The 24,780-nt window shown below is 39.6% G+C and overlaps 1 protein-coding gene across 1 annotated transcript; it reads right to left on the reverse strand.

Moving 5' to 3' along the window:
- Positions 1-3,800: 3,800 nt before the first annotated feature.
- On the reverse strand, positions 3,801-22,910 carry COLEC11 (collectin subfamily member 11; the record flags this gene model as incomplete). The annotated part of the gene is made up of 6 exons (XM_084201946.1): positions 3,801-4,192; positions 4,367-4,462; positions 6,137-6,190; positions 6,894-6,965; positions 16,966-17,037; positions 22,781-22,910. 6 exons carry the CDS (start codon positions 22,908-22,910, stop codon positions 3,801-3,803), a joined length of 816 nt encoding a protein of 271 aa, XP_084058072.1.
- Between the last annotated feature and the right edge of the window lie 1,870 nt (positions 22,911-24,780).

Below are 24,780 nucleotides of genomic sequence, written 5' to 3' on the forward strand. Positions count from 1 at the left end.
AAATCAAATCCCTTTATGGGTCAAAATAAAGCTTTAGAACTTGGAAATTAAATTCTGAAAAATTCTAAAAGTAAACATCTTGAAAAATGTCTGCTTCAAAAGTCTTCCTCCATTGTGAACCTTCATCATATTTTACAATTAAAATTATTTAAATATCATCTTCTTTCGCTTTTCATCAAGAGCTGTAACAAAAAAAGGTCCAATGAACTGCTATTTTGCAAAGCATATTTGAACTGGCATTTCCTGAGCTTATGAAAAATGAAGCACTCCATTTTACTTACATGAACAAGGATGCTCTATAGCCCAGATATGAATATTAATTTTTTTACAGTTCTTCTCTGTGATATAAGAATGTTTAAAACTCACAGTCAGGGAGAAGTTCTGCTGCTAACAAACCTGTAACAAACCCATATTTCCAGGGATAATCATGTCAGCTGTCAGAGCACAGTGAGGAGCAGCTGGTTCACGAGGGATGGTGAGCCAGGAGCTGAGCAGAATAACAAGGCAGGTGGAAGCAACGCTTTCCACTAAGCAGTGAGGTTGTGGAGCGGCAGATCTGGATGGTGATCAGGATCAGACATGACCCAGTGCTCTCCCAAGATGCCCCCTTGGACTCAGCCAGGTAAATTCTTTATCCTCACCAAGCCCCCTCCCAGAAGGGCAGTGCACGTCTGCCCTGCCATCAATACTGCAGCACGCAGCCCTGGCAGCTAAAGGTGCAGAGCACAATTGAATGAAATCCACATTTTATGTGAAGTCATTCAAAAACCTGAATGGGTGACTGCATTAAAAAAAAAAATTTAAAAGACTGCTATTTTTGCCTTTTTAAAATGCCATAGAATGCCCTTTATTCAATAATAAAATAAATATATGGGGATATATTTATGAGGAAAAATTATCCATCAAAAATAGAGCATATAAGAACAGTCTGAGAAACAGCTGTGCTTGCCAGACAGACATGTTCCAAAGGCTTCTGCAGAGCTACACAAAATGAGTAATTGTATGACAATTGTAGGTTTTAATGCACATGGAAAATACCCCAAGTAAAATTAGCTAATCACTCATTTTATTTAAAAAAAAAATAATGGTACCAAATTCCAGGGAGAATAATGGAAACCTTACCAAGCATGTCAGCAGGCTTCATGCAGGCTGAGCGCCACATGCAACATTGATTTCTGCCTCCAGCAAGGGTCTACCTACAGGCATCTGCAACTAGAGGGTGAAAGAAATTCTGAAGGGCTCATTCATTTCCAATGCCTCCACCATTTCCCACCCAGTTCCTCAAAGGGGTAAATATCAGATGTGCTGTTGTTGCCCCTTGCAGGACAGCTGCAGACCTTACACACTAGCCTTGCTCCCTTTGCCCAAATGGTGAAATAAGAGCTGCTGCAGCCAGTGTACAGGTATCTGACAGTGAAACTAATTTCTTTTCTACCTCACATATCAAGCGCTGCAAAAAAATATCCTGAAGAACATGAAAACTAGGAAAAATAAATGTTTTTCCATGGCTTTTACTTTTTATCCTAAATTTTAGTAGAAACTGAGACTGTTTAAATGCTACACATATCGAGGAAATCTTTAAAACCTGGTGTGACTTCAGCTAAAATAGCAGCATTTGGCATCTCAAAAAGCTTCCTATCTCCCTAAAAGGCCTCTTTTCATCTTTCTGAGGAAATTGAACAATATAAGAGAAACTTTCAAAACCTAGGTGAAAAACAGCAACTTCAGCACACATAATGAGGGAGCTTCAAATATCTGTATCTCAGGTTTGGACTGTTTTAATATAGCAACAATGATTTGACAAAAGTATGTTGGAGATTTAAACGGTTTCTGAGGATTTCTATAGCAGGCAGGAAACAATCATGATATTCAAAGCACTACTCTAAACAAATTGCTCTTCTGGAATTGTTAGCTCCCTGCAAATTCTATAGAGTCTTTGAATAAGTGTAGAAAGAGATTCACATTATTTAATAGATTTCAATATGCAGTTGGAAGAATGACTAACACACAGGTACCATACCTGTCTTTATTAAAAGAAAATAAAGCAATCAAAAGACCCATTCATTTTGAGTGATTTCTCTGGAGCTGGGCTGATAATCAAATACTATAGGACACTATAGTACTGCTAGTGATCTTCAAAATTAATAGCAAACATATATATATATATAAAGGAGTGAGATTTACAGAGTAAATATATCAAACAAAACAGTTTGTTCTCTTAGGTATAGAAATCAAATAATGTCTGTGGATATGACCAGCGTTGTATGGCCATTGATTGTTTACGTGCTGCAGCACAGCAGAGTTTGTGAATTGGTTTCCTTGCAGTAAGGAAATCTCTGGGACCACATGCCATATCCACTGTGGATACACCAATCTGCCAGAATGATCAGATATGCATTTTGACCAGAATGTTATGCAAGGATCATTTATCCTTAAAAATCATCTTAAAACACTGTGCAAGGTTTTCCTAAAGAAGCACTGCTAAAGATTTTACACTTTTTTTTGTTCTTCCTATGCCTAACAGTGAGATGAGGTGGAATGCAACTGGCTCCTGCAAAGATTTAAAGTAATTAATCGTTTATTTTGTGAAATTATGCTGGTTTTTTTTTTTAATATAAATCCCTTTTTCCATCACATGCAATTGTAAATTTGGTACATAAATTATTTGTGCAAAGTTATCTATTACTGCTATATACACAGGAAAATTTTGGAAACTTTTCTGCTTTTCAGAGGATTATTTTAACAATCTGTGTAAGCATGTAAGCCGTTTTCTTACTAAAAGGAATTGCTTGGTAATGTGTTGTCACAAGCTTAACTGCATATATATGAAGTCTGCCTTAAATTGTGGAGGGCTGGTATTTTTGCTTGTTTTGTAACAAGATGCACCAAGATTATCTCAAAGAAATGTGAAACGTTTACTTTAGGAAATTATTTAGGGCCTGAAATACTTCATGCACTGAATCATTTTCAGCTGAGGAAAGAATAAAATTAAATTGTTACTTTTACATTTAGCCAACCCCAAAACACCATCTGGATGGAAACCCTCTTAGTACTAAATTATAAGAATTTTCATAACATAGAATTCTGGAATCATAGAATAGTTTGGGTTGGAAGAGAAAGGTTACTTAGTTCCAACCCCCTGCCATGGGCAGGGACACCTTTCACTAGACTTTTCCTCCCACAACACTAAGATTAAATGCTTTTTGGTCATACATCTGTGAACAGTTTAATGAAGAAAAATTACAAAGTTGGTAGGAATCTTGACTTTTGGTTTGCTTTGGCCAGTTTAAAAAAAAAAAAAACAAATGTTGTTATATTCAAAAAACCGACAGTGATATTTGTACTTATTAACTGGTGTATAAAAAATATGTCTTTTTGCCAAAACATCCCTGTAGCACTGCAAGTTATTAGCTTTTATAACTACAAATTTTACTAAGATAAAAGAATATCAGGAATCTAATTCTTACCATTCTAACCACTAGAGGCCAAATTCTGCCTTCCCTTACAGTCATGCAATCACAGTTGTTAACTGTTGTAAGGGCAAAATTTAGCCCCAAAGCACATTTTGATCTAAACACATATATTCTCCTACATATAAAAAAGCCAACCAAGCTATTCCTTATTACTGCTCTTCCCTTCTGAAGGGTAAATTCTGATATTTGAAATACCTAAACTGTATTTACAGCTGTACAACTCCGACGCCGCATACTTGCAAAATTTCACTTGTACTCTACAAACGCGGAGTAACTTGTACCATCGTCTTAAACATTTTTCTTGAAACAGAGAAAGAGCAGAGCAGCTTAGACATTTTCTTTGTCAAACTCGCACACGAAATACATGGTAATGTGACAGGCAACATCATTCCAGCCCCCAGAGGCCACCATCTCCACGCAGTCCTCCTCGTCGTAGGCGTTGTTGGGCTCCCCGCTGCGCCACTTGTTGAAGGTCTGCATGGGCGACCGGTCAGAGTAGACGAAGTTCCCCTCCTTCTCCAGGTCGTTAATCCCAATGAAGACCCTGGTGAGCCCAGCCTGGTTGATGTACGAGGCGATCAGGCTGTTGGCAGTCTCATCCTTGGGCATGCTCAGCGTCCCTCCTCGCCCGTGGCAGTACAGCTGGGCTTCCTTGTACCGCTTCTCCTCCTTGACCAGCAGATAGATCTTGCTGTCTGTCTCGCGCACGCCGGCGACAGCTGCGGGGGAGGGCAGTGCTGAAAAGTGAGCACTCGCATTTCTATAAACCAAGTCACTGCACACCCCAAGAGAGCTTCACAAATCAGGTGCGGAACGGTGGCACTCTTTACGAGCGATTGCACCGATAAAATGAGGCGAAAAGAAAGGAAAGTAGTTCTGTAAAATTCACCTACCATTTTTAATGAATTTTAGTTCTGTCATCAGCTGGGCTACTTGAATATCCATTTCACCAATAGCCTTCCTTAGCTGACTGCACTCACAAGGGATGCCTGTGAAATTATATAGATACACCCAAATCAAAAAGCTACCTAATTTCAACAATTATCTCAACATCTTTATGAAAAGACCCAGCGTGGCAGCTCTGGAGAAAGCTGTCTTGCAGGTAACAGACAGAAAATTAGAGTCCTCACTACCCTGCACCATTGTATGATTCTCTCGAGTATCTGGGCCTGTGCAGAACAGATCAGTTCACTTCCTACGAATCTTCCATCCTGAATAATTAGCACTAACCTAAACACAGATAGATATTCTTTGCAAAACACCCACAATATTTTTTAACTAAAAACATTTTCCAAAAATTCCCATTTTCAGTAAAATTATTTTCTTTAGTTTTCTCAGTGATTTCTTTCACAGCAAAAACATTGTTTGCAAGCTTTCACAAGGAACATATCCCAGCAGATCCAAAATTCCAGCCACATATTGCACATAATTACCTACAAAATGCAGTGCTGTGTTTTTGAAAGTACAGAATTTACAGTACTTCTGACAATAAAATTAGACACTAGAAAATCATCTATTAACCCAAATTAGGGTATAGGTTTGACAAAGATAATCTAAATGTGAATATTAAAAGAATAATTGTTACATCTCTGACCACAAATCTCAAAATGAGGATCAATTACCGTTTGCATTTATTACAGTTTGCAGTTCTGTATGTAATTATTAAAATCTGCATCGGACTACCCAATTACTCTGCTCAGTTGTGTAAATCAGCCTAAGCACAGGGTGGGTACTTGCCCTGCAAAACTGTGCATGCTGGCCAGGTGCACAGCATGCTGGCTCAAGAATTAGAGTGACAAATTATGTTCTCATGAGAAATCTAATCTGTGCACCTCCAATGCACTCTGCCAGGAAGGGATGAATTCAGTCAAATCCAAACCTGCCACTCTTGCAAGGCTGTTTCTCTAGAATATTTTACACCTCTGGGAGATCCATATACCTCCATATAAGAATCTGAAGAGAGGATGAAGAGAAAACCGAGCCAGGCTCTGCTTGATGGTGCCCAGCAATAGGACAGGAGGCAATGGGCAGAAACTGCACATTGCACAGAAGTTCCTCCTGAACATGAGGAAGAACTTTACTGTGTGGGTAACTGAGCACTGGAACAGATTGCCCAGAGGGGTTGTGGAGTGTCCATCCCTGGGGAAATCCATGAACCATCTGGATGCAATCCTGAGCCATGTGCTCTGGGATTACCCTGCTTGAGCAGAGGCTCTACCAGCCGACCCAATGTGGCCCATTCCAACCTGACCCATTCTGTGATCTGTGTTCTTGACACAATCTCCTGCTCCTATAACTATAATCCATGGATGGGCAGGAACATCCAACCTGCTCCTCTGTGTTGACTGGAAGACAAAGAGAGATATGCAGAGACATCCCTCTCCCCTGGTGATGAATGATACAGACAGTCTGGTTTCAGTTTCTGGATTTCTAGGCTTCTGGAGAGATTACTCCTCAGAGAAAGTGTGAGATACTGTTTTAGCATATACACTACAAGTCCAGCAACTGCTGCAACTTCAATGATTTTAAGCCATTTGAAGTCATCACAGTGAAATATTATAGTACCAATGACAAAAATAATTCATTATTTCCCCCACTACGTAAACAGATGTATTTTTAGTGATGAAAAGTCTTTTACATGAACAAGGTGTGTTATGGATTACCTGGGTCACCATTAGGACCTGGTGGTCCTATGTCACCATTATCTCCTTTTTCACCTGAAGACATGAAAAATAACATAATGTTAATGCTGCCTTTTCTGTCAATAGTTCATTTAGCAATTATCTATTTTTTCTCTAGTAAAATTCATACATGGTGAGTAGAAATATGCCCAAGCAAAAATAAAGATTTTTCTGTCCTAGTCATTGCACAATAAAGGCCAGCCAAAGCTATGAAACTTAAACCCAAATAATATGCACCAATATTCTCTTCTTGACATTCAGGAACTTTACAGAACTAGTAAATTCAGATGCTGTAGAGGGAAAAGGGCTGGATATAGCTAAATTTTGAATCATGATCTAGATGATTAGGTAAACACTGGTCCAAATGACTTAACCAAAGTCACACAGGAAGCCTATAGAGGAGTCAACATAAGAAAACACATCTTCTGGCTCTTAAAAGTCTGCCAAAGTACAGCACACTTTCCCATGTTCTTTACTTGTGTGACAGTGCAAAGTTCTGTATTTATCCTCAAACCAGAATACTCACAGTGCTTTAAGACTAAATAAACTGATGTCTCAGCCAAGGCAACTGGTTGAGAGATCTCAATGACCTGGTTGACTACAGTGAGAGAAAATTCCTGCTAAGGTAAACTGTGAGACTTGTTAGCCATTTTTCAAGCTCCTAAACTTTTTTCAAACATAAATGATCACACATTTTTCACCTGAAACACAAATGGAGAAATAATTGAATTAAACATACCTTTTGAACCAATGGGACCAATCTTTCCATGACGTCCTATGCTGCCTTTCTGGCCTTTGTCCCCCATTTCTCCTACACATAACAGAAGAATGAAAGGCACAAGGTAGCAATGTAGTCCAATTCATTCAGATTCTACTACATTTGCAATATCAGTTTTTAAAATGAACAAATGCTATATCCCAAATATTCATTGAACTCCAGAGGTCTAGCTCAATCCATGTGAAGAACTTACATACAGCAACCTAGACAGTGATTTTATCTTTGACATTAACAAGGCATAAAGGTGCAATTGTCAACAGCTCTTGTCTGAAAACCATTGGAAAAGCTGTCCCAAACTTCGTTCAGCGGATCATGACAGAATTATGTTGAAAATACAGAGGATTGTTGCATTCAAACATGGATCAGCAGATTAAAACTATCATGGAGTTGAGAAGATCTAAAGGATCCAAACACAACTGACATTTCATCTCAGTGATTCCACTTTAACTGAGGGCTGGCTTTGGGCTTAAGGACTTACTTATACAATATAAATACTGTCATATGAGAGAGGTTTCCCTCTGGACCACACCATTAGAGGAGAGCAGGTATGAAGGGACTGCAGGGATGAATGCCTACTGCGGCTCCCATCCTGCAGAAATCTAAGCCCAAAACTCCTTTAGGAAATATTCATGAAGTTGTTTTCAATGACTGTTGAAAAGACTGTTTCTTTGCTGAAAGCAACATCTGCTGTGCTCTGGTCTACTACACAGGTGCAAGGAAAATTTGAGACAAGCTAGGAGGAAAATCGTAGCCTGTCCAGAGGGATCCAGCAACTGGACTCGTGCAAACTGTCATAGCTCAGCCTCAGCTGTGGATCTGTGACAACTAACAACTGAAGATCTGCTGCCCCCTGTTGCTACTGCATCTGGACAGACATATGTATTTTTGAAAACTGGATAATTTTATTACCCATTTTGTCATTACCACTAACTTAAAGGTGAAATCAATAAGGAGTTTCAGAATATAAACTGATTACTGCTTGGCCAAGAGATGTTGTATCAGTTACTCCATGAACTCTCAAGTAACCTTTGTCTCTTGATGGTATGAGCCAGAAAGAAACCATTTCCTCTGAACTGAGGGAAGCTAAATGTGTGTGGTTTGTTGGTCTGATTAATTATTGGCAAGTCCTGCAATCAATAATTTTCCTTTCTAACAAGTATCAAATTCAGACACTACTGGACACAGGCTTTCATCAGAAAACAAAAATACATTTCTCTTATCTATCCCTACTGCAAGTACCAGCTTGTAACCAGTTTATCAAGTTGCTCTGAAAATGATGTCTCTTGCTTTGCATATTGTTGAATTGGGATTACCACATTAAAAATTATCAGATGTTTGAATTCTTTCTCTTTTCAGGCTGCTACACTTGAAATTAAATAAACTCATTGATCTAATGTGTAAATAAAATAAAATATATAAAATTATTTCACTTTCTTTCTTGTAGAAATTGCCTAGAAAATGAACTGCTTCTCAGTCACAGCCAGTAAAACCAAAGTGTCCTGCTCAGAAGTAAAAGGAATGTGTGTTAACTCAAGCAATGAAGTTATACATCTCCTTTCCTCATTAAAAGAATTGTTCTCATTTGGGTTTCTCTCGCAGTGACTAACCCCTGCTTCCACTCCGGGGGCTTGCTTATTCTGCTGCTTCTGCAGAATAAATCACAAAGTTTCAAGAGAGACCCATCTGCCTTGAGGGTTTCAGAAGTTTTAATACCTTTTGTAAAGACCTTTTAAGTGGCCCTATGGTTGTCAAAAATGCAGTCTGAGGAGTCTTAACGAAATTGGGAAGTGATAGCTGGAAAGAAATGGGGACAATAAAAGAAATTAAGTCTCCGTAGACCAAAAATAGGAAATCAAACACAAAGAGTGAATAAAGAGCTGAAGAAAGTCATCTGTCATCTCTTAGATGAAGGTGGCATACACTGGAACCAATTATAGAAGATTTAAAGGAACTGGGAAGAAACTGAAGAGAAGGAAATTCTAAATTATCTTCTTGGTGGCTTTTTCACGCCCACAAACAAGTGAAGAAATAAAATTCCAGTGATGAATGGTGGGCTGCAAAACAAGTGAAAAAATGAGGGGTTCCACTCTGTGCCATACATAAATGGGGGTCACAGAGTATGGGCAATCTCATCAGGATTATTTGGAACAGACAAGAAGGTATAAAACTACCTAGAAAAAGAAAAAGGCATCAAAAAGACAAATCTAGCAGAAATGCAAATTCACATGTCACAGACAAATTTAATTGAATCATGTTAAAAAGAGGAGAGCTGTAGTTTTCTTCCCAAACTTAAGGATTTTAAGACAAATCAAATCAAATTCATGATTTGACATAGAGGACATCACAAACACCTACCTAACAAGGAAAGTAGAAGTGTACCAAACCACATCAAAGGTCTCTTGAATCTAGTGCCATCTTTAACAGCAATCTGCACAGGATACTTAGAAAGAGAACATAATATATAGATGAAGATTAAAAAGTCTTTGTCCCAGTGCACCTCAATAGTCTTGCAGCAGTCAGCACTCCCAATGCAAATAGATTGCCTGACTTGAATGAGAATGATATTTTAAAGGATATAATGATGCTATAGTAGTAATCTACAGTCAGAACACTTCATTTTTTAAAAACTATTGGCAACTGGAAATCAGAAAATTCCAAATATGTCAATAGGTTACAGAACTGCTATACACTGGAAAATACGAATTATCCACACTAATGAAGGTCAGCGATTGGTGAGAGAACCACCAATTGCTGAGGTACTTACTCTTGGTAAGTGGCCACAAGAAGTTACATCTTATCACAGAATCATGAAATGGGCTGAGTTGGAAGCAACCTTAAAGATCATTTAATAGCAACCCCTTCCATGGGCAGGGGCACCTTCCACAAGACCAGGTTACACATGGCCTCATCCAGCATGCCCTTGAACACTCTTCGAGGGATGGAGAATCCTTAGCTTCTCTGGGAAACTTGTTCCAGGGTCTCACCATCCTCACAGTAAATAATTTTTTCCTGATATCTAATCTAAACCTGCCCTCTTTCATTTAAAGGCATTCTTCCTTGTCCTATTGTTACATGCCCTTGTAAACAGTCCCTTTCAGGTTTTCTTGTAGGTCCCCTTTACTTGAAGATGCTCTAAAAATCTCCCTGGAGCCTTCTCTTCTGCATGTTGAAGAAGCCAAACTCTCTCAGCCTGTCTTCAAGGTGTCCCAAGGTGCCTGTCCTCTGGACTTGCTCCAGCAGGTCCATGTCCATTTTATGTTGGGGGCCCCAGAGCCAGGGATCTCATAAGAGCAGGGTAGAGTGGGAGAATGACTTCCCTCAACCTGCTGCCCATGCTGCTGTTGATGCAGCCCAGGAGGTGGTTGGATTTCTGGGCTGCAAGGGCACGTGGCCAGTTCCTCTTGAGCTTCTCTTAAACCAACACCCCCAAATTCTTCGCCTCCAGGCTCCTCTCAATCCATTCTCTTCCCAGTCTGTATTTGTGCTTGGGATTGCCCCAACCCAGGTGCAGGGCCATGTGCTTGGTCTTGTTCTACTTCACGGGCCCACCTCAAGCCTATCAGGTCCCTCTGGGTGGCATTCCTTCCCTCCAGCGTGTGACTGTGCCACATGGCTTGGTGGTGTTGGCAAACCTGCTGAGGGTGCACTCGATCCCACCATCTGTGTCACCAACAATGCTAAACAGATACTCTTATCTGAATGAACAGTGCATAATCACAAGAGGCATTTTATATAGCTGGAGCAAATCAATTTCACCCAGCATTAGCCATCTTAAAGTTAGGGGTTTTAGTCTAAGACATTTATCTAAAGTCACATGGTTGGAAAAATAAACACCTCTGAGTAGTGATCCATCCTACTCACGTTAGACAGGTATCATAATCAGAATAGTTTGAAAATTTGCAAAGGAGACTAAAGCTAGTGAGAAAAAAAATCCAATCTAGAGAGGCAGCAGAAATGCTTAAAGGATTTAAAAGTACATTCCAAGCCAAAGTGAAAATAGTACGGTACATTCCTGTCCAGAGGAGCTTCTATTTGGAGGCAAGCAAAGACAAATAACCACCCTCATGAAACATTATCTCACTAGAATTATGTTAACAACATATTACCAAGCTTCTTCAAACCACTGGTCCCTCTAGGCCAAGACTTTGTTTCCTGTGATGACAGCAGAAGGTGCAGTCCAGGAAGATCCCACACCACAGCCTCTATCTGCAGGTGAAATTGCTGGATCTGTCCCCAGCATCTTCAGAGTGCCTCTGTTCAGGTACAATGGGATCTGGTGATTCTCTAATCTTGATTATAGCCTCCTCAGACTACTCTGTACAGATGCAAGAGTCTCAGTCTGTCCAGTTTCTCCTTATGAGGCAGCTCCTCTTTTTCACATTTTTGGTGCCCATCTCTTACCTCTCAAGTCCTTCTTGAGAGAGGCCAGAAAAACATTCTTGAGACAGTGCATGTCAGGCTTTTGTACAGAACAAAATCAGCTGCAAAAAGAAGTTTCCTGTTTTGTCCTTTTGTCATCCTTCTGTGATCATGGGCAGTGTTCTGTTGGCCTTGGGACTCTTGCTAATGACTTCAGAGCAGTCCTTGAGTTTTAAGTGACAGTTCGGGGTTTTGGCATCATTTAAGTATGAATTAAATCATGCATCCTTGATTTCCCTAGGCAATATATTTATTTACATTGAAGCCCATCTGCCACCTTTTGCCCACTCAGTTTAGCAGTATTTTCTCAAAATCCTATTGAGTTCAGGTGGAACTGAAAGACAGTTTTGAAACAGATACCCACTTTGTGAATTCACAGCTGTCGATGTCAGGACTTTTATGTGGAATACTGCCTGCAGCATTCCTTAGCGAGCAATAAATTCATGTAGAAATTGACTCAGAAATGCAAAGGACTGATTGATTACATATTAATGAGCAATCAGTAATAATAAAATATAAATTAAGATATTATTACCTCTTTTTAGAATTTGATTATACAAATGACTGAGCACTCTGGCTCCAATCCAGTTAAATTAATGAGTCTTCTCTTCTACTTAAGAGGCTGTGCCTGTATTAGTAAACTAAATGCCTGGGACAATTCCCTGGCAGTAGGAACCAGGTAGTCAAGAATGGGACACTCCATGATCCTAAATTGTTTTACTCTTCAAGCCAAGATAATCTTGCAAGCTGCTCATTGTGTTAGCTCCCAAAATATACCCAAGAATTGCCTGGGAAAGTGTGAGCTGGCAAAAGCCAAAATCACTGTGTTAACACTGCAAAGGTAGAGACAGTTGAGTTCCAAGCCCAAGAACAGTATGTGAGATTGTGTCACATACCTTTATAGTTGTATATAAATTAAGTACAATGTATAAAGGCTGAAATTAAAATTCTAAAATATATATTTTAAATGGTTATGGCTCTAAAAAAATTGAAATATCTTGAAGAACATTATTTTAATGTTCTGTTCCTTTGATGTTACATTCCAAGTGTAAATCCACTTTGCCCTCCTTATTTTGATTGCTGTAAGGCACTCTGGGAATATTCACAGGATGGTACTGTTACTGAACTGTCTGTGTGGAATTTGAAAACATAGAAGTTATGGCCTCACAGACCACACCAGGACTCAGTTAAATAACTGAGTTTACTCCCAACATGGGAGAGCACAGTACAGCCATCAGTGCAAGTGGGAAAGTTAATGCTGTGAACTTCACAGCCCAAAACTTGCACTGCAGTGCACACTGCTTCAATCTGAAACAGCCATTGTACTCAACCCAGTGCTCCATGCTTTACATAAAGCCAACACAGTTTTATATTCTGCTGACATGTTATGCATCATAATTGACCTATACAATTAATTAAAAGCAATGAGGAAAGTAAGTGGAATTTAACCTTAATCAGCACCCAAAGACACCAGAATATCTGATGTCACCCTGAAGCATCAGGACAGTCAGAACAAGATTCATTCAGGTAAGCACCAGAAAGTTTTAATTTTTAATTTTTCTGAGTTACCAAAATCTGAAAATATCTTGAGGAAAGATACGATAAAAACATCTGCAGCACTTTCTGATCTTGAGCTGTTCAGGTCAAATATTCCATTAGAAGATAGTTTCTTTTGTAAGCTGTTTTATGGTTATTATACATCTATGAAGAAAGAAACTAAGTACATTTTCTTAGATGAACTTGCTAGAAAAATGAAACAAAGAAAGGGGAAAGAAAAAAAATAAAAGGAAAAATATTAGTGTGATTTTGATGATGTAAATTAAGACCAAAAGTAGAAAACTCTACAAATGTGGCAGAAGGATTACAGTTTCTCCCTCATGTAAACCATCACTTACTCAAAGAGGAGAAAAATAAAATGGAATTTAGCAGCTTGCATCAACAGAAGGAGCCAAATATTAGACCAAGACAAAATTATCAGGCTTCAAGATAAATACAAGGGAATGAACACATGCTTACACACTGACTAAAATTCAACAGACTACTGCATAGAAGTAGGGCTGCTGTCTGTGGCTGTTTTTAGAGGCAAATGCAAAATGAAGGAGCGATTATTTTTGCCAAACATATTGTTATATTTTATTTTTGTCTGAATGCTCCATCTTCTGGATTAGAAATAGGACAATCCTTGTTCTGTTGGAAGAGAATGTACTCAGTCTCATGCAGCTTGAGAGTCTAGAAAAGTATTCATGCATGAACTCAGCTACAGGTCTGCACATCACACACAATCTGTGGAGGTTAACCAGAGATTGAAAGGTCACGAGACTGAAAGGTTTTTCCAGGTCAAAGTTGGATATTATTCTGTGTCCTTTCCCTAGACCAGAAGTTACATCTGTGAAGTCTGTTTGCTCATCCAGTCAACACTGTGACAGTCAAAGTGTACTGGATATACTATCTTGATGAAAAGTGATGCCATATAATCCAAATTGTTTTTAAGGTATCTGTTTTATTTTCTTTGATGAAGCATTTGTGGGAAGGAGTTGATCAAGACAAATATCTACCAAATGTACAGTGTTAATGAAAAGATGAGTTAATTAGAACTTGCTTTAAACAAGAGCTTGTTTGTAGAAATTTCTGTATGTAAAACGGAAGGCAGAAAAATATGTTGCTACAGAAGTAGCAAGAAATTTTGCCTGTGTTTAGTTGAAAGTACTACCTGGAAAAATACCCAAACAGTATGCATTAGTATTAAATGAAACAGAAAAGAGATTAAAGAAAATTGATGTTTTCTCATAGTGTGTTTCCACTTCAGTGTTTCTTCTTTCAATCTCATCAGAATTTTGGACTTTTGCAGGTATGAAAAACTAGAAAATTACCACTGTTATTAGCATTAATCAAGCATACCTTATGAGAGCTACTTTTCAAACAAAAGCAATTTTACAGTAGAAAATAAATAAATGAAATGCCACATCATGGATTGCTCTGACTGAAAAAGAGTATTTCCACATCTCAGATGGACAAAGCATTTTGAAGTGACATGACAATATGCCAAGATATAGAAACATGCAGGACAGAGTGATGAGAGGGGTTCTGAAGCAGTTGTCAAGACAACCTCGTGCCAAAGGACAGAGAAGGCTGAGGCACTTGGGACTTTCTTTGCCTTTGTCTCAGCTGGCAAGGGCTGCTCTCTGCCCTCCCAGCTCTGCATGTCTGGTAGCAAAGATCTGCAGAGGACAAGCTGACAATTGAGTGAGGGACTCCTTCACCTGAATCAACAGGAGCCCCTGGCTTTCAAGGGTGCTGCTGCAGGGCTCCAGAGTCCAACCAGCAGCTGCTAAGGAGTCCTTCACTGCTGAAAGGGAGGAAGAAGCAGAAGATGCTCCATGCTGGCAGGAATGGTGGGTGCATTGGAGGGTGGCCCTGCCAGTCAGGAGGAGCTGGACAAGCTGTAGAAATGTGTTGATAGGAATATCATGGCTTCAGCCAGACCCTAAGATCCTCATCTGCACTTTGATGAACTCTGGCCCATGGCTGGGTAAAAAGCTCCTTGGCCTTAGAGGACCCAGAGACTTTTGGGCCTTCATACATGAGAAGCAAAGTAAAGTCCAGCTGAGGAAGATGGTTTTATTTAGCTTGGAATACAGAAAGGTAAGGGGGGAATGAATTGCAGTCTTCCAGTACTTAGAAGCAGTTTCTAGAGAAGATGCAGCCTTTTCTTCTCAGAGATGCACAGGGAAAGGGAAGGACACCCTTGATTACAAGGTACAACAGGTCTTTCACAATGACACCAGTGAAACAGTCTGATTAAAATTCATGTGGAATCTCCATCCTTGGAGATTTTCAAAAGTCTGCTGGACAAGGCCCTGAGAAATCTGCTCTGATATTGAAGTCTGCCCTGTTTAAAGCAGGAGATTGGACTAGATGAGCTCTTTACAACCATTTAACCTAAAATATTCTGTCATCTACACTTCAGGCTGCATTGCCTTACAAGAGCTGCAATTTTAGTTTCCAATATTTTTTTTCTAAGAGTCATCCTTGAAAGTACATCTACATAAGGGAAATGCACCTACTGAACACACACACCCCTCATGGAAGTTATCATTTGTTCAATGTGTTGTAGGAAGCAGAGCTCTAGCTACAGATTTTGGTCCCAGGGTAATCAGTGTCAGACTTCTGTAACTCCCTAAAAGAACAGCATAATGGATCATGCATCATCACAAGGAAGTACAAATTATCTCTACAGTTGCTTTGAAAGAAAGATTGTAAACTCAGTTCAGTAAAAGCTAACTCCAACCTTCTAATGACAGGAATGTCAATCTTTAATTTCAATATTGAAATCAAAGGATTTGACTGCTGCTAATTTGAACCTTTCAGAACACACACCTCCTGGAAAACTTATGAAGGTCAAATTTCCTCCTTACTTCAGGAGAAAAATAAATGTGAAAACCAGAATTTTTTGCAAGACAGAGTGCTCTGTTTCTCTCAGCTGCATAACTGAATACTGTTGAGCACCATTCTTCTCAAGAGCTCAAAATATTTTTGAACGACAATGCAAACAGATTTATCACCATTTCCCATATCCAAAAAATGTGGGAACACTCATGTTCATCTTTGCCTATTATGGCTTACTGCATTCCCTCAATGGTTTTAATTAAGATGTTGTGAGTGTTCAAATTCACAAAAAAAAAAAAAAAAAAAAGAAACAAGAAAATTGAGCCTTGTGAATTTTTCCCTTCTGATCTAATATGAAGTTTTCATTTGCAGAAGGCAAATTATGAAGGAGACATTATGATGCCTTTCTTCACAGAGACCTTTTTAAAAATTAAGATTTTTTTTTATTTCCAAAATATGACTTTTTAACCAGAAGATAATACTTAGTCTACAAATGAGTGCATATAGTTGTACTGGTTTTGGTTAAACTAAATTAAGTTAATTTTTCTCATTGTAGCTCTGAGGGTGCTATATTTGGGATATGTGACCAAAGCAATGTTGATAACACAGAAACATTCATTATTGCTGAACAGTGCTTGCACAGGATTAAGACATTTTCTGCTTGTGACCCTATCCCACCAGTGATGAGGTTGGGAGTGCACAAGAAGCTGGGAGGGGACACAGCCAGGACAGCTGACCCCAGGAAATTCCCTAATGTATGGAACTGTGTTCAGTATGTAAAGCTGGGGGAAGAAGAAGGAGCAGGGGGACATTTGGAGTGATGGTGTTTGTCTGTCTAAGTCACATCATGTGTGATGGGGCCCTGCTCTCCTGGGCATGGCTGAACACCTGCCTGCCCTGGGCAAGCACTGAACTCATTCCTTGTTGTGCTTTGCTGTGTGCACGTGGCCTTTGCTTTCCCTATTAAAGTGTCTTTATCTCAACCCACGGGTTTTCTCACTTTTACCCTTCTCATTCTCTCCCCCATCCAAACCAGGGGATGTGACTGAGTGGTTACAGGGGCTGAGCTGTTGGCTGGGGTTAAACCACAACAGCACTAAACAGAAATGGCCAAGGATGAATTGGTCACGCAGTTAAGGGAGCAAAGACCCCCTTCCTCACCATCTCACAAGAAAAAGCAGCATTTTCTCAGGTATGACTTCCAAAATATCTTCTTTATCAAAGTTACCTTTTTCTCCTGGAGGTCCAACTCTGCCTGGACGACCTGGAGCACCTTTCTCCCCCTTTTCTCCAGCCTCCCCTGTTGATACAAAAGTAAACAAAAAGAAGAATCATATTAAACCAGGATTATTTTCTGTTAGCAGCTGTGACAAGAATGCCATTCTCTCCAGTGAAAAAAATAGAAGCAGATGTGATCTGATTTAGCAGCTTTAGTTGATAGACAGAAAACAGATTTTTCTTCAATTGATGCAAACACTGGAAAACCCTGACAATACATTACTGAAGTCTCATACAACAGGTCTAGTTTTGTGGATGTTACTTATATCACTGACCTTCAAAAAACAAACAGCACAATTCACTTAAGCAGAAGCTTCAGAATCAGTCCCCAGCTTAGCACATAAACTTCTGTGTTCACCAGACTCTTTCCAAGCCTCTGCTACGGACATCCTTAAGTCTCAAGTGAAAATGGCGTAACTATGATGTCATTAAAAGAAAAAAATACCATTTTTAAAACTATAAGAAAGTGCTGCTTCTTCCATGATTAGAGGGCCATTTTTAAGCACGAAAGCATTAACTCCCTACTTCATATCCTCAGTTATATACTGTGCTTTTTAATCTCTGAGGTATGAAGCACTATGTAGTGTATTTACATGCACATAGCTTGTGATGCATCATTATATTCAGCATATTTAAACATCACTTTCTGTAAAAAGTGTTTGCCTCCCTGGTGCCTTTCATTAAAGATTTAGGGATGCTTAGCTTGTTTTGCCCATTACAGCCACGCTGTAGTCTGCCATTGACATAAAATTAAAATCTCTGACAAACAGAAGGTTAAAGAATGAGTTATACAGGCACCTTGACAAAACAAGATTTATATGAGGAAGAAGAAGAAGAAAAGTTCTTTGGCTTCCACAGAAAATAAAGTGCTAGTATGCAAGACCCAGAGTTAGCCCAGCACATATGATATCCAACACTGTTTTTCTGTGGAGGAGAGTGAGCATTAGCTGCTCTCCAGGAAGCTGATGGGAGCACCACAGCAGGATTGGCAGTGGTAATCATGCAGCCCACAAGCCCAGCTCTCTGGCATAGCTGGCAGCTGTGGTTCAGAGAGGAGTGACAGAGATGACATGTAAGAACATGTCACACCGTGGCACATTTCAAATATGCAGCCTCCAGCTCTCTTTCCAAATCTCTCTCTGTATTGTAGACCTAGGTGGCTGTGACTGAACTCAGCCCTCCATCTGTTATATTTTCATTCTTCAGGCTGCTCCAGACCATCTTCCCTGCCTTCAGACATGCAAAAATAGGCCATTCTCTGACCTTAATGAGGACAAACTTCACATAACCCCCAGTGAATAATATTGTTAGTATGAAACAGGCTATAATTTGGCACATTTGGGAACGTCACTTTTTTATTATCAAGTAACCAATAGGCTTTGTATGATTGCCTTTCACCCCTCAGGGCTGGTTATGAGTTCTTTGCTTCCCAAAGATAAATCCTGACAATGACTTTCCCCTGCTCTCTGGGGGCTGAGAGCAGGCTATTACAGCCTATTGCTTTACACCTTCTTCAGAGTGAAAGCTGTGCATTAGGGATCAATAAAATAGATCACTCTTGCTTCAGGCCATTACACTTGCCTGCACTTATTCTTATAATTCGATGACACTGCATTCCTTAGTGTGGGTGTTTTAAAAACTTTCTCCAGGAGGAGATTACAGGCCCAGCTATGGACCAGTTGACATTTTTTTCTTATCAGCTGTTTTAAGGAGCAGGACCTTGGCCAAGAGGGACTGATCAGTGGTACAGCACAGCTTTGCCTTGTGTAAGCCCCTATTCTTGCTGTTTGCACCCTGAGCGTTGTACAAACTGAGGAAGTAAAGCCTGTGCAGGTGTCATGGGCAACAAAAGAGTTTTCTGTCAAGACAATCAGTTTAATTTTTCCCCAATAAACAATAATGTTTAACTTCTTGATTTGTGAAATAAAGACACCCCTGTGCCTCCTTTCTGGTCTCCAGTTCCTTGATCTACAACCAAGTCCCTCCAGAGCAGGAGGCTGGGATCTGTGCATTATGGTCCCTACTGACTGGTCTGTTGTGGCCTCTTCCACCATTCACAGTCCCTTGGCACTTGCACTTCTTGCTCAGTCTCCTCTCCATCCCTTCCTGCACATTTGCTCCAGCCCCACTGCAGCAGGAAAGAGTACTTTCCTTGTCAGCACAATGCAGATTGTCTATGCAGCTGAGACAGGGCGAGGTGTTGGCAGTGCTCCACAGTGCTGAGATGCCCCATACTCCTAAAAGAAACTCAGCCCTGCCAAACTATGTGAGCTATTAAGCATTCCTGGCTGGTGATAATTTCTGTCCAGTACTCATATTCTCCATGGGAGTAGGTGCATCAAGTGTGAGTGTAAAAAAATGGGTTTTTTAACATAGCATTTTTATTTATTGAGTGTCATTGAGACTATTAAGACAACTCCTGATTTGGACTCTAGAAGGGAGACAAAACAAGATGGCAAGCTGAGAATTTAAGCTTTGAAGGACTGTCCTGTGTTATTTTTTTCTCCACAATAGTAGTAACTCCAATTTCCTGTGCCTATCAAAAGAAACTGGACTTTAGGAAGAATATGAGTGAGCTGTGTAGTGAGGCTTTATCATCCATTGCTTTTTCACACACAACACACTTTTCTTGTTATTAATATTGCTGGCTTTCTAAAACATGGTTCAGTCTGCTGTCTGCATTCTCACAGCCATGGTTTTTCCCTTATACTTTTCATCTAACTCCTTTATACTCAAGTTAAAAAAATAACCAATCTAGCAAAACCTGTCCCCTAAAAAAAAACCCACCAAAATGACTACAAAAAACAAAGCAAAAAAAAATCCACCAAAAAATCAAACCAAAACAAACATACCCCAGACATACAAAATCCCAAAACCAAACCAACCAAACAAACAAAAAACCCCAACCAAACAAAAAAACCACCAAACCACAAACCACCAAAACCTGTCCCTAAGACCTAAACTGCTGTCTTTAATCTCATTTGTGCTTTTACTATTCTTGAGTGTCTTTAGTAGCTTTCTTTCTCATCCATTTCCATCTCCATTCCCATCTCATGCCCCTTCTGATTTTCTCTTTTACTCTATGGGATCTTAATTGATTTTGTGTCATTTTACACTTATTTAGTTTCCAGTCTCTCCACTCAGTCTGATTCTTGAGCTCTTCTTCCTTTGTTTTTCCCCTATTATTTCTTTTTGTTCTTCTAAAATTCCTCCTTTATGCTCCCCTGCTTCTGTGTACTTTTCCCTGATGACTTTCTCTGTCATCACCCCATTTGGGCTCCACTTTTTGCACCACCTCTTAAGTGTCTATCCTCTGCTATTCACATATCCCATGGTCTCCCTAATTTCTTGCATTTTTCCCTGTACCTGTTTTCCCCAGATTCTGACAGAGCCATGCCCAGCAGCAGTGTGGAACTCTATTTCTCCACCCCTGGAGATGTTGCTGCCAGCCCAGGGAAGGAGGAGGAGATGGTGCAGATCCAAAAGTTGCAGTGAGCAAATCCTGCTGCATGGCAGCTGAAATTTGGGCACGTGGCCACAGGTGTGCTCAGTTTAAAGGAAGCCTTGGCCAGTGAAATGGATTGGAGTTGTGCCAGTGGGGGACAGCAGCATCTCATCACCACCTCTCTGAGCCAGTCCCCCTGACAGCACAGTTGGAGCTTTGAAAGCTTTTTAGGGATTTCACACTAACTAGGTCTGTATCAGGTCATTTTGTGCTTCACTGAATTTGTACATCAATCTCTCTCAATTTTGCAAGGCTTATATCTTATGAAACAGAGTGAAATCATTAACACACAGTGGCTTTCAGGCCTCTCTCTGGTTTCCAGGCTCAGAATTGTCATCTGCCAAGGGGTCCTGCACAGTTTACACACTTTAAAAACCTCTTCTGCACATAATAATAATAATAATTCTTACATTACAATGGCAATCATAGATGCTAATTTTAACTCATTACAAAAATAAGAAAATCAATGCAAAGAGTCACAAAACTCATCCTGTCAAGTTCTTTAATACAAAAAATATTTTCAAAGCTTAGGGCTGTGAAATCTGACCCTTTGACTGATCTTTCATGCAAATTTGGACAACATATATTTAACTTAAATATATGTTGTCCAAATACATGTTGTAGGTCATGTTCTCCTCTGTAAGTCACTTTAACACAGTAAATATTTCAAACAAATTAAACAACTTTACTCAAGCCTTAGTTAAACCTCAGAAGGCCTGGATATGGTGTTGTTCTCTCTAACAAGAAAATCTGCAGAAGGTCTATATGTTATTAAGATCAAAAGCCACTTATTGATTGAAGTAAATAGTAAAGAACAGGTTTTGGCTGAGTTCAGGCATCCAAAGCTGCATAATAATAATAATAATAATAATAATAATAATAATAATAATAATAATTCACTATAATTATTATATAATTATATAATAATCTTTTATATAATTATTATATTATTTATCATAATATGCAATATATTTATCATATATGCAATATAATTATTATATGATAATAATTATATAATTATAATTATATAATAATATTTTATATGATTATTTAATAATAATAATAATTAATAAATAAAAAAATAAACATATTCTTAAAGCCAATTGGCTAAGCCCAGCCAGCATCCCTGTAGCCCAGCTCTCTTGCCCCAAGCAGAGGGCAGCCACACACAAATTGGGCAATGCCTGGAGAGGGCAGTTTACCCCCCAGCCAAACCCCTGGCCAAGCTGGGCTCACAATTTAGCTGCAGAACAGAAGTGAGCCTCAGCCTTCCCAAACAGTTAAGCAGAACAGGCAATGCCTGCAGTCCATCCTGTGGCCCTCAGGCAACTCAGGAAAGCCCAGATTGGTACAGATAAGATTAATGGCAGCAATTCTGGTGGGGTGGGTTTTGTGACACTACAAGGCATAATTACAAGAAAAACTGAAAGGTTTCTTGTGTGGTTTGTACACAATGCATTTTTTTTTTAATTGTTGATGATAAACTGGTGGTTTTCATGGGGTTTTTTTTGTCCTTAGTTAAAAAGTATTTCCCCATGTTCAAAAGTGTTATATTTCAACAGAAATGTCATAGCCTTCACAAGGGGAATTATTGTTATTGACTAAACAGGGCTGGGATTTCAACAGCCATAATGGATCTTGTTGCTTTAAAATGCTAATTCTTCCCAGTGGCTGATTTCTTATGCAAGATGTATTTTTTTCCTATGAAAAGATCAATAATTTTTTAAACCACCTTCTTTGGGCAAGAGTTTGGGGGCATATTCTGTAAAAATGTTGCCTTTTTCAAAAAATCTATAGAAATGCCAAAAACCTAACTAATGTTTGCTTTCTTCTAAGAGGTATTTAAGCTTTTAAAAAATGAAAAGAAGACAAACATAAGACAAGAAAATGCAAAATAATTCCTATTACATTGCAAAATGGAAATGAAAACCTCTCCAGGTATAAAGTAGGGCCTGATGCTACAGTTTTAGGGTATGTGTACCCATGTGCTCAGTATAAACACAGGGGAATCAGGCAATGAATAAGAGTAACGAGCACTTAGTGATCACGAGCAAATCTGGGAAACTGGCATGCATTCTCTGAACCATTTAATTTCACCTTATGGACCTTAAAACTCCATTTTTAAGGAGGCTACAAACAGGGGCAAATAAAAGGACAATTGAGAGGTACCTTCTTTGTCTCTGTTAAAACTCAGTTATGCAACTGAGCCTGTTAGAACAAAAATATTAATATTTGAATAATGAGTAGGCTTTCACGTTACCTTTGAGGCCTGGAACAAGAATCTGAACAGAGCAGGACTCCTCTGCAATGTGTTGAGGATATCCAGATCTTGGCAGTGACAGGAAGGCAAGGCTAATTAGAGTCACCAAGAAAACCAGATCTCTCTTCATAATGAGCACTTACAGGTCACTGACTCCTAAACAAAAGAATGAATAAACAGTTATAAGAATTCCAAAGGCTTTCAACAGTTTCTAAACACATGCAGCATCCCACTAAAAACACAATATATATTTGTGTGCCATAACCCACACAGCATGAGAAGCACATGTGCAGCTCCTCCAAGGAGATTATATGCTATTCAGACACATGAAACAGGCAGCAGCACATTTAGCAAGTTTTTTTGCTGTTAGACTGGATGGGATAAAGCTCAGGAGAAATTTAATTAAACAAGAAGGAGATTAAACAATGCCCATAATAGGCAATTCTGTGTGCCTGATTTCTAGAGGTGACTGGAGGATTTCTGTGCATGATTGGAGGCAGCTATCTGGAAAGGTGAAAGGAGATAATACAGCATGTAGGCTTAGAATCACAGAATTGCTTAGGATGCAAAAGACCTCTAAGTTCATCAGCCAACCATTAACCCAGGATTCCAAGTCTGCCACTAAGCCCTGTCCCCAAGTGCCACATCTACATGTCTTTGAAATATGTCCAGGGATGGTGACTCAACCACTTCCCTGGGCAGCCTGTTCCAGTGCTTGACAACCCTTCCCATGAAGTAATTTTTTCCTAATATACAATCTAAACGCCCTCTTGCACAACTTGAGGCCATTTCCTCTTGTCCATATTTCTTGTAACCTGGGAAAAAAGACCATCTCCACCCTGGCTACAACCTCCTCTCAAGTAATTGTAAAGAGCAATAAGGTGCCCCCTGCACCTCCTTCTCTCCAGCCTAAACCCCTCTCCTCACAGGTCTTGTGCTCCAGACCCTTCACCAGCTCTGTTGCCCATCTCTGGACATACTCCAGCACCTCCATGTCCTTCTTGCAGTGAGGGGCCCAGAACTGAACACAGGATTTGAGGTGTAAACTCACCAGTGCCAAGCACAGGGGGAAATCCCTGCCCTGGTCCTGCTGCCCACACCATTGCTGATAAAGGGCAGGACAGCACTGGCCTTCTTGGCCACCTGGCCTTGCCCTGAAAGATGTCAGCACTAAGTTCCCACTTAGAGTGGATACTGCTCTAAAGAGGCAATTCAGTAACAGATGGGACCAACTCAAAGGCCTGAAAATTCACTTCCCATCTGCCTGAGCACTGGAATTGTGCCCAGGCAAATTGTCTGATACAATAGCCCTCATATAAGTCATTGAGGGGGGAAGGCAGGTAATATTTCACTGTATCACTCAATAAAGTTGAATCAGTGTCTTCAATAGCTCCTGAAGAGAATCACCTTTGAAACACATCCTGGTCAAAGCTGACAAGTGAAATGGTTTGCCTGAAATTAGGCTGTGAAGAGATGTCCCAGTAAACAACCAGACAGAAATGGAGTTTGTGTGAAAGGACTGTAAAAAACCAGTATTTAGGAGGCCTGTAAAAATACTTTGATAAAGTATTTTTAAATAAAAGTGTTATTTATGTATTTCTGATATATTTTTCCAGTCCATCCTTAACCAGAGCTCACAACACACAAATAAGCTGCAAGTCATAACAGGTTTTTTATCATCTTTTATGGCCACCATAAGGGCATATGCATTTTACATCTGGAGCAAGAAGATTGGGCTATATTAATTTCCACTCCCTGAATCCTTCAAAAATAAACCAGGTAGGATTAGGCATAGGTGTGGGACCAGTATGTGGGTCTGTATGCCTCAACATGTTGGAGAGCTAGGAGAGCAGAATTGTTATTTTTGGGATGGCCTGAAGAAATTAACTGGCATAGCAGATGTCTTAGCAGCAAGGCCAAGTAGATGATTTTGGAGTTGGGGGAATAAATTGTCCCTCTGAATTACTGTCCAGTTTGTGCTTCCATTATCCCCTAGGAGA

The sequence above is a fragment of the Fringilla coelebs genome (assembly GCF_963513975.1).
Source record: "Fringilla coelebs genome assembly, chromosome: 3".
NCBI lineage: Eukaryota > Metazoa > Chordata > Aves > Passeriformes > Fringillidae > Fringilla > Fringilla coelebs.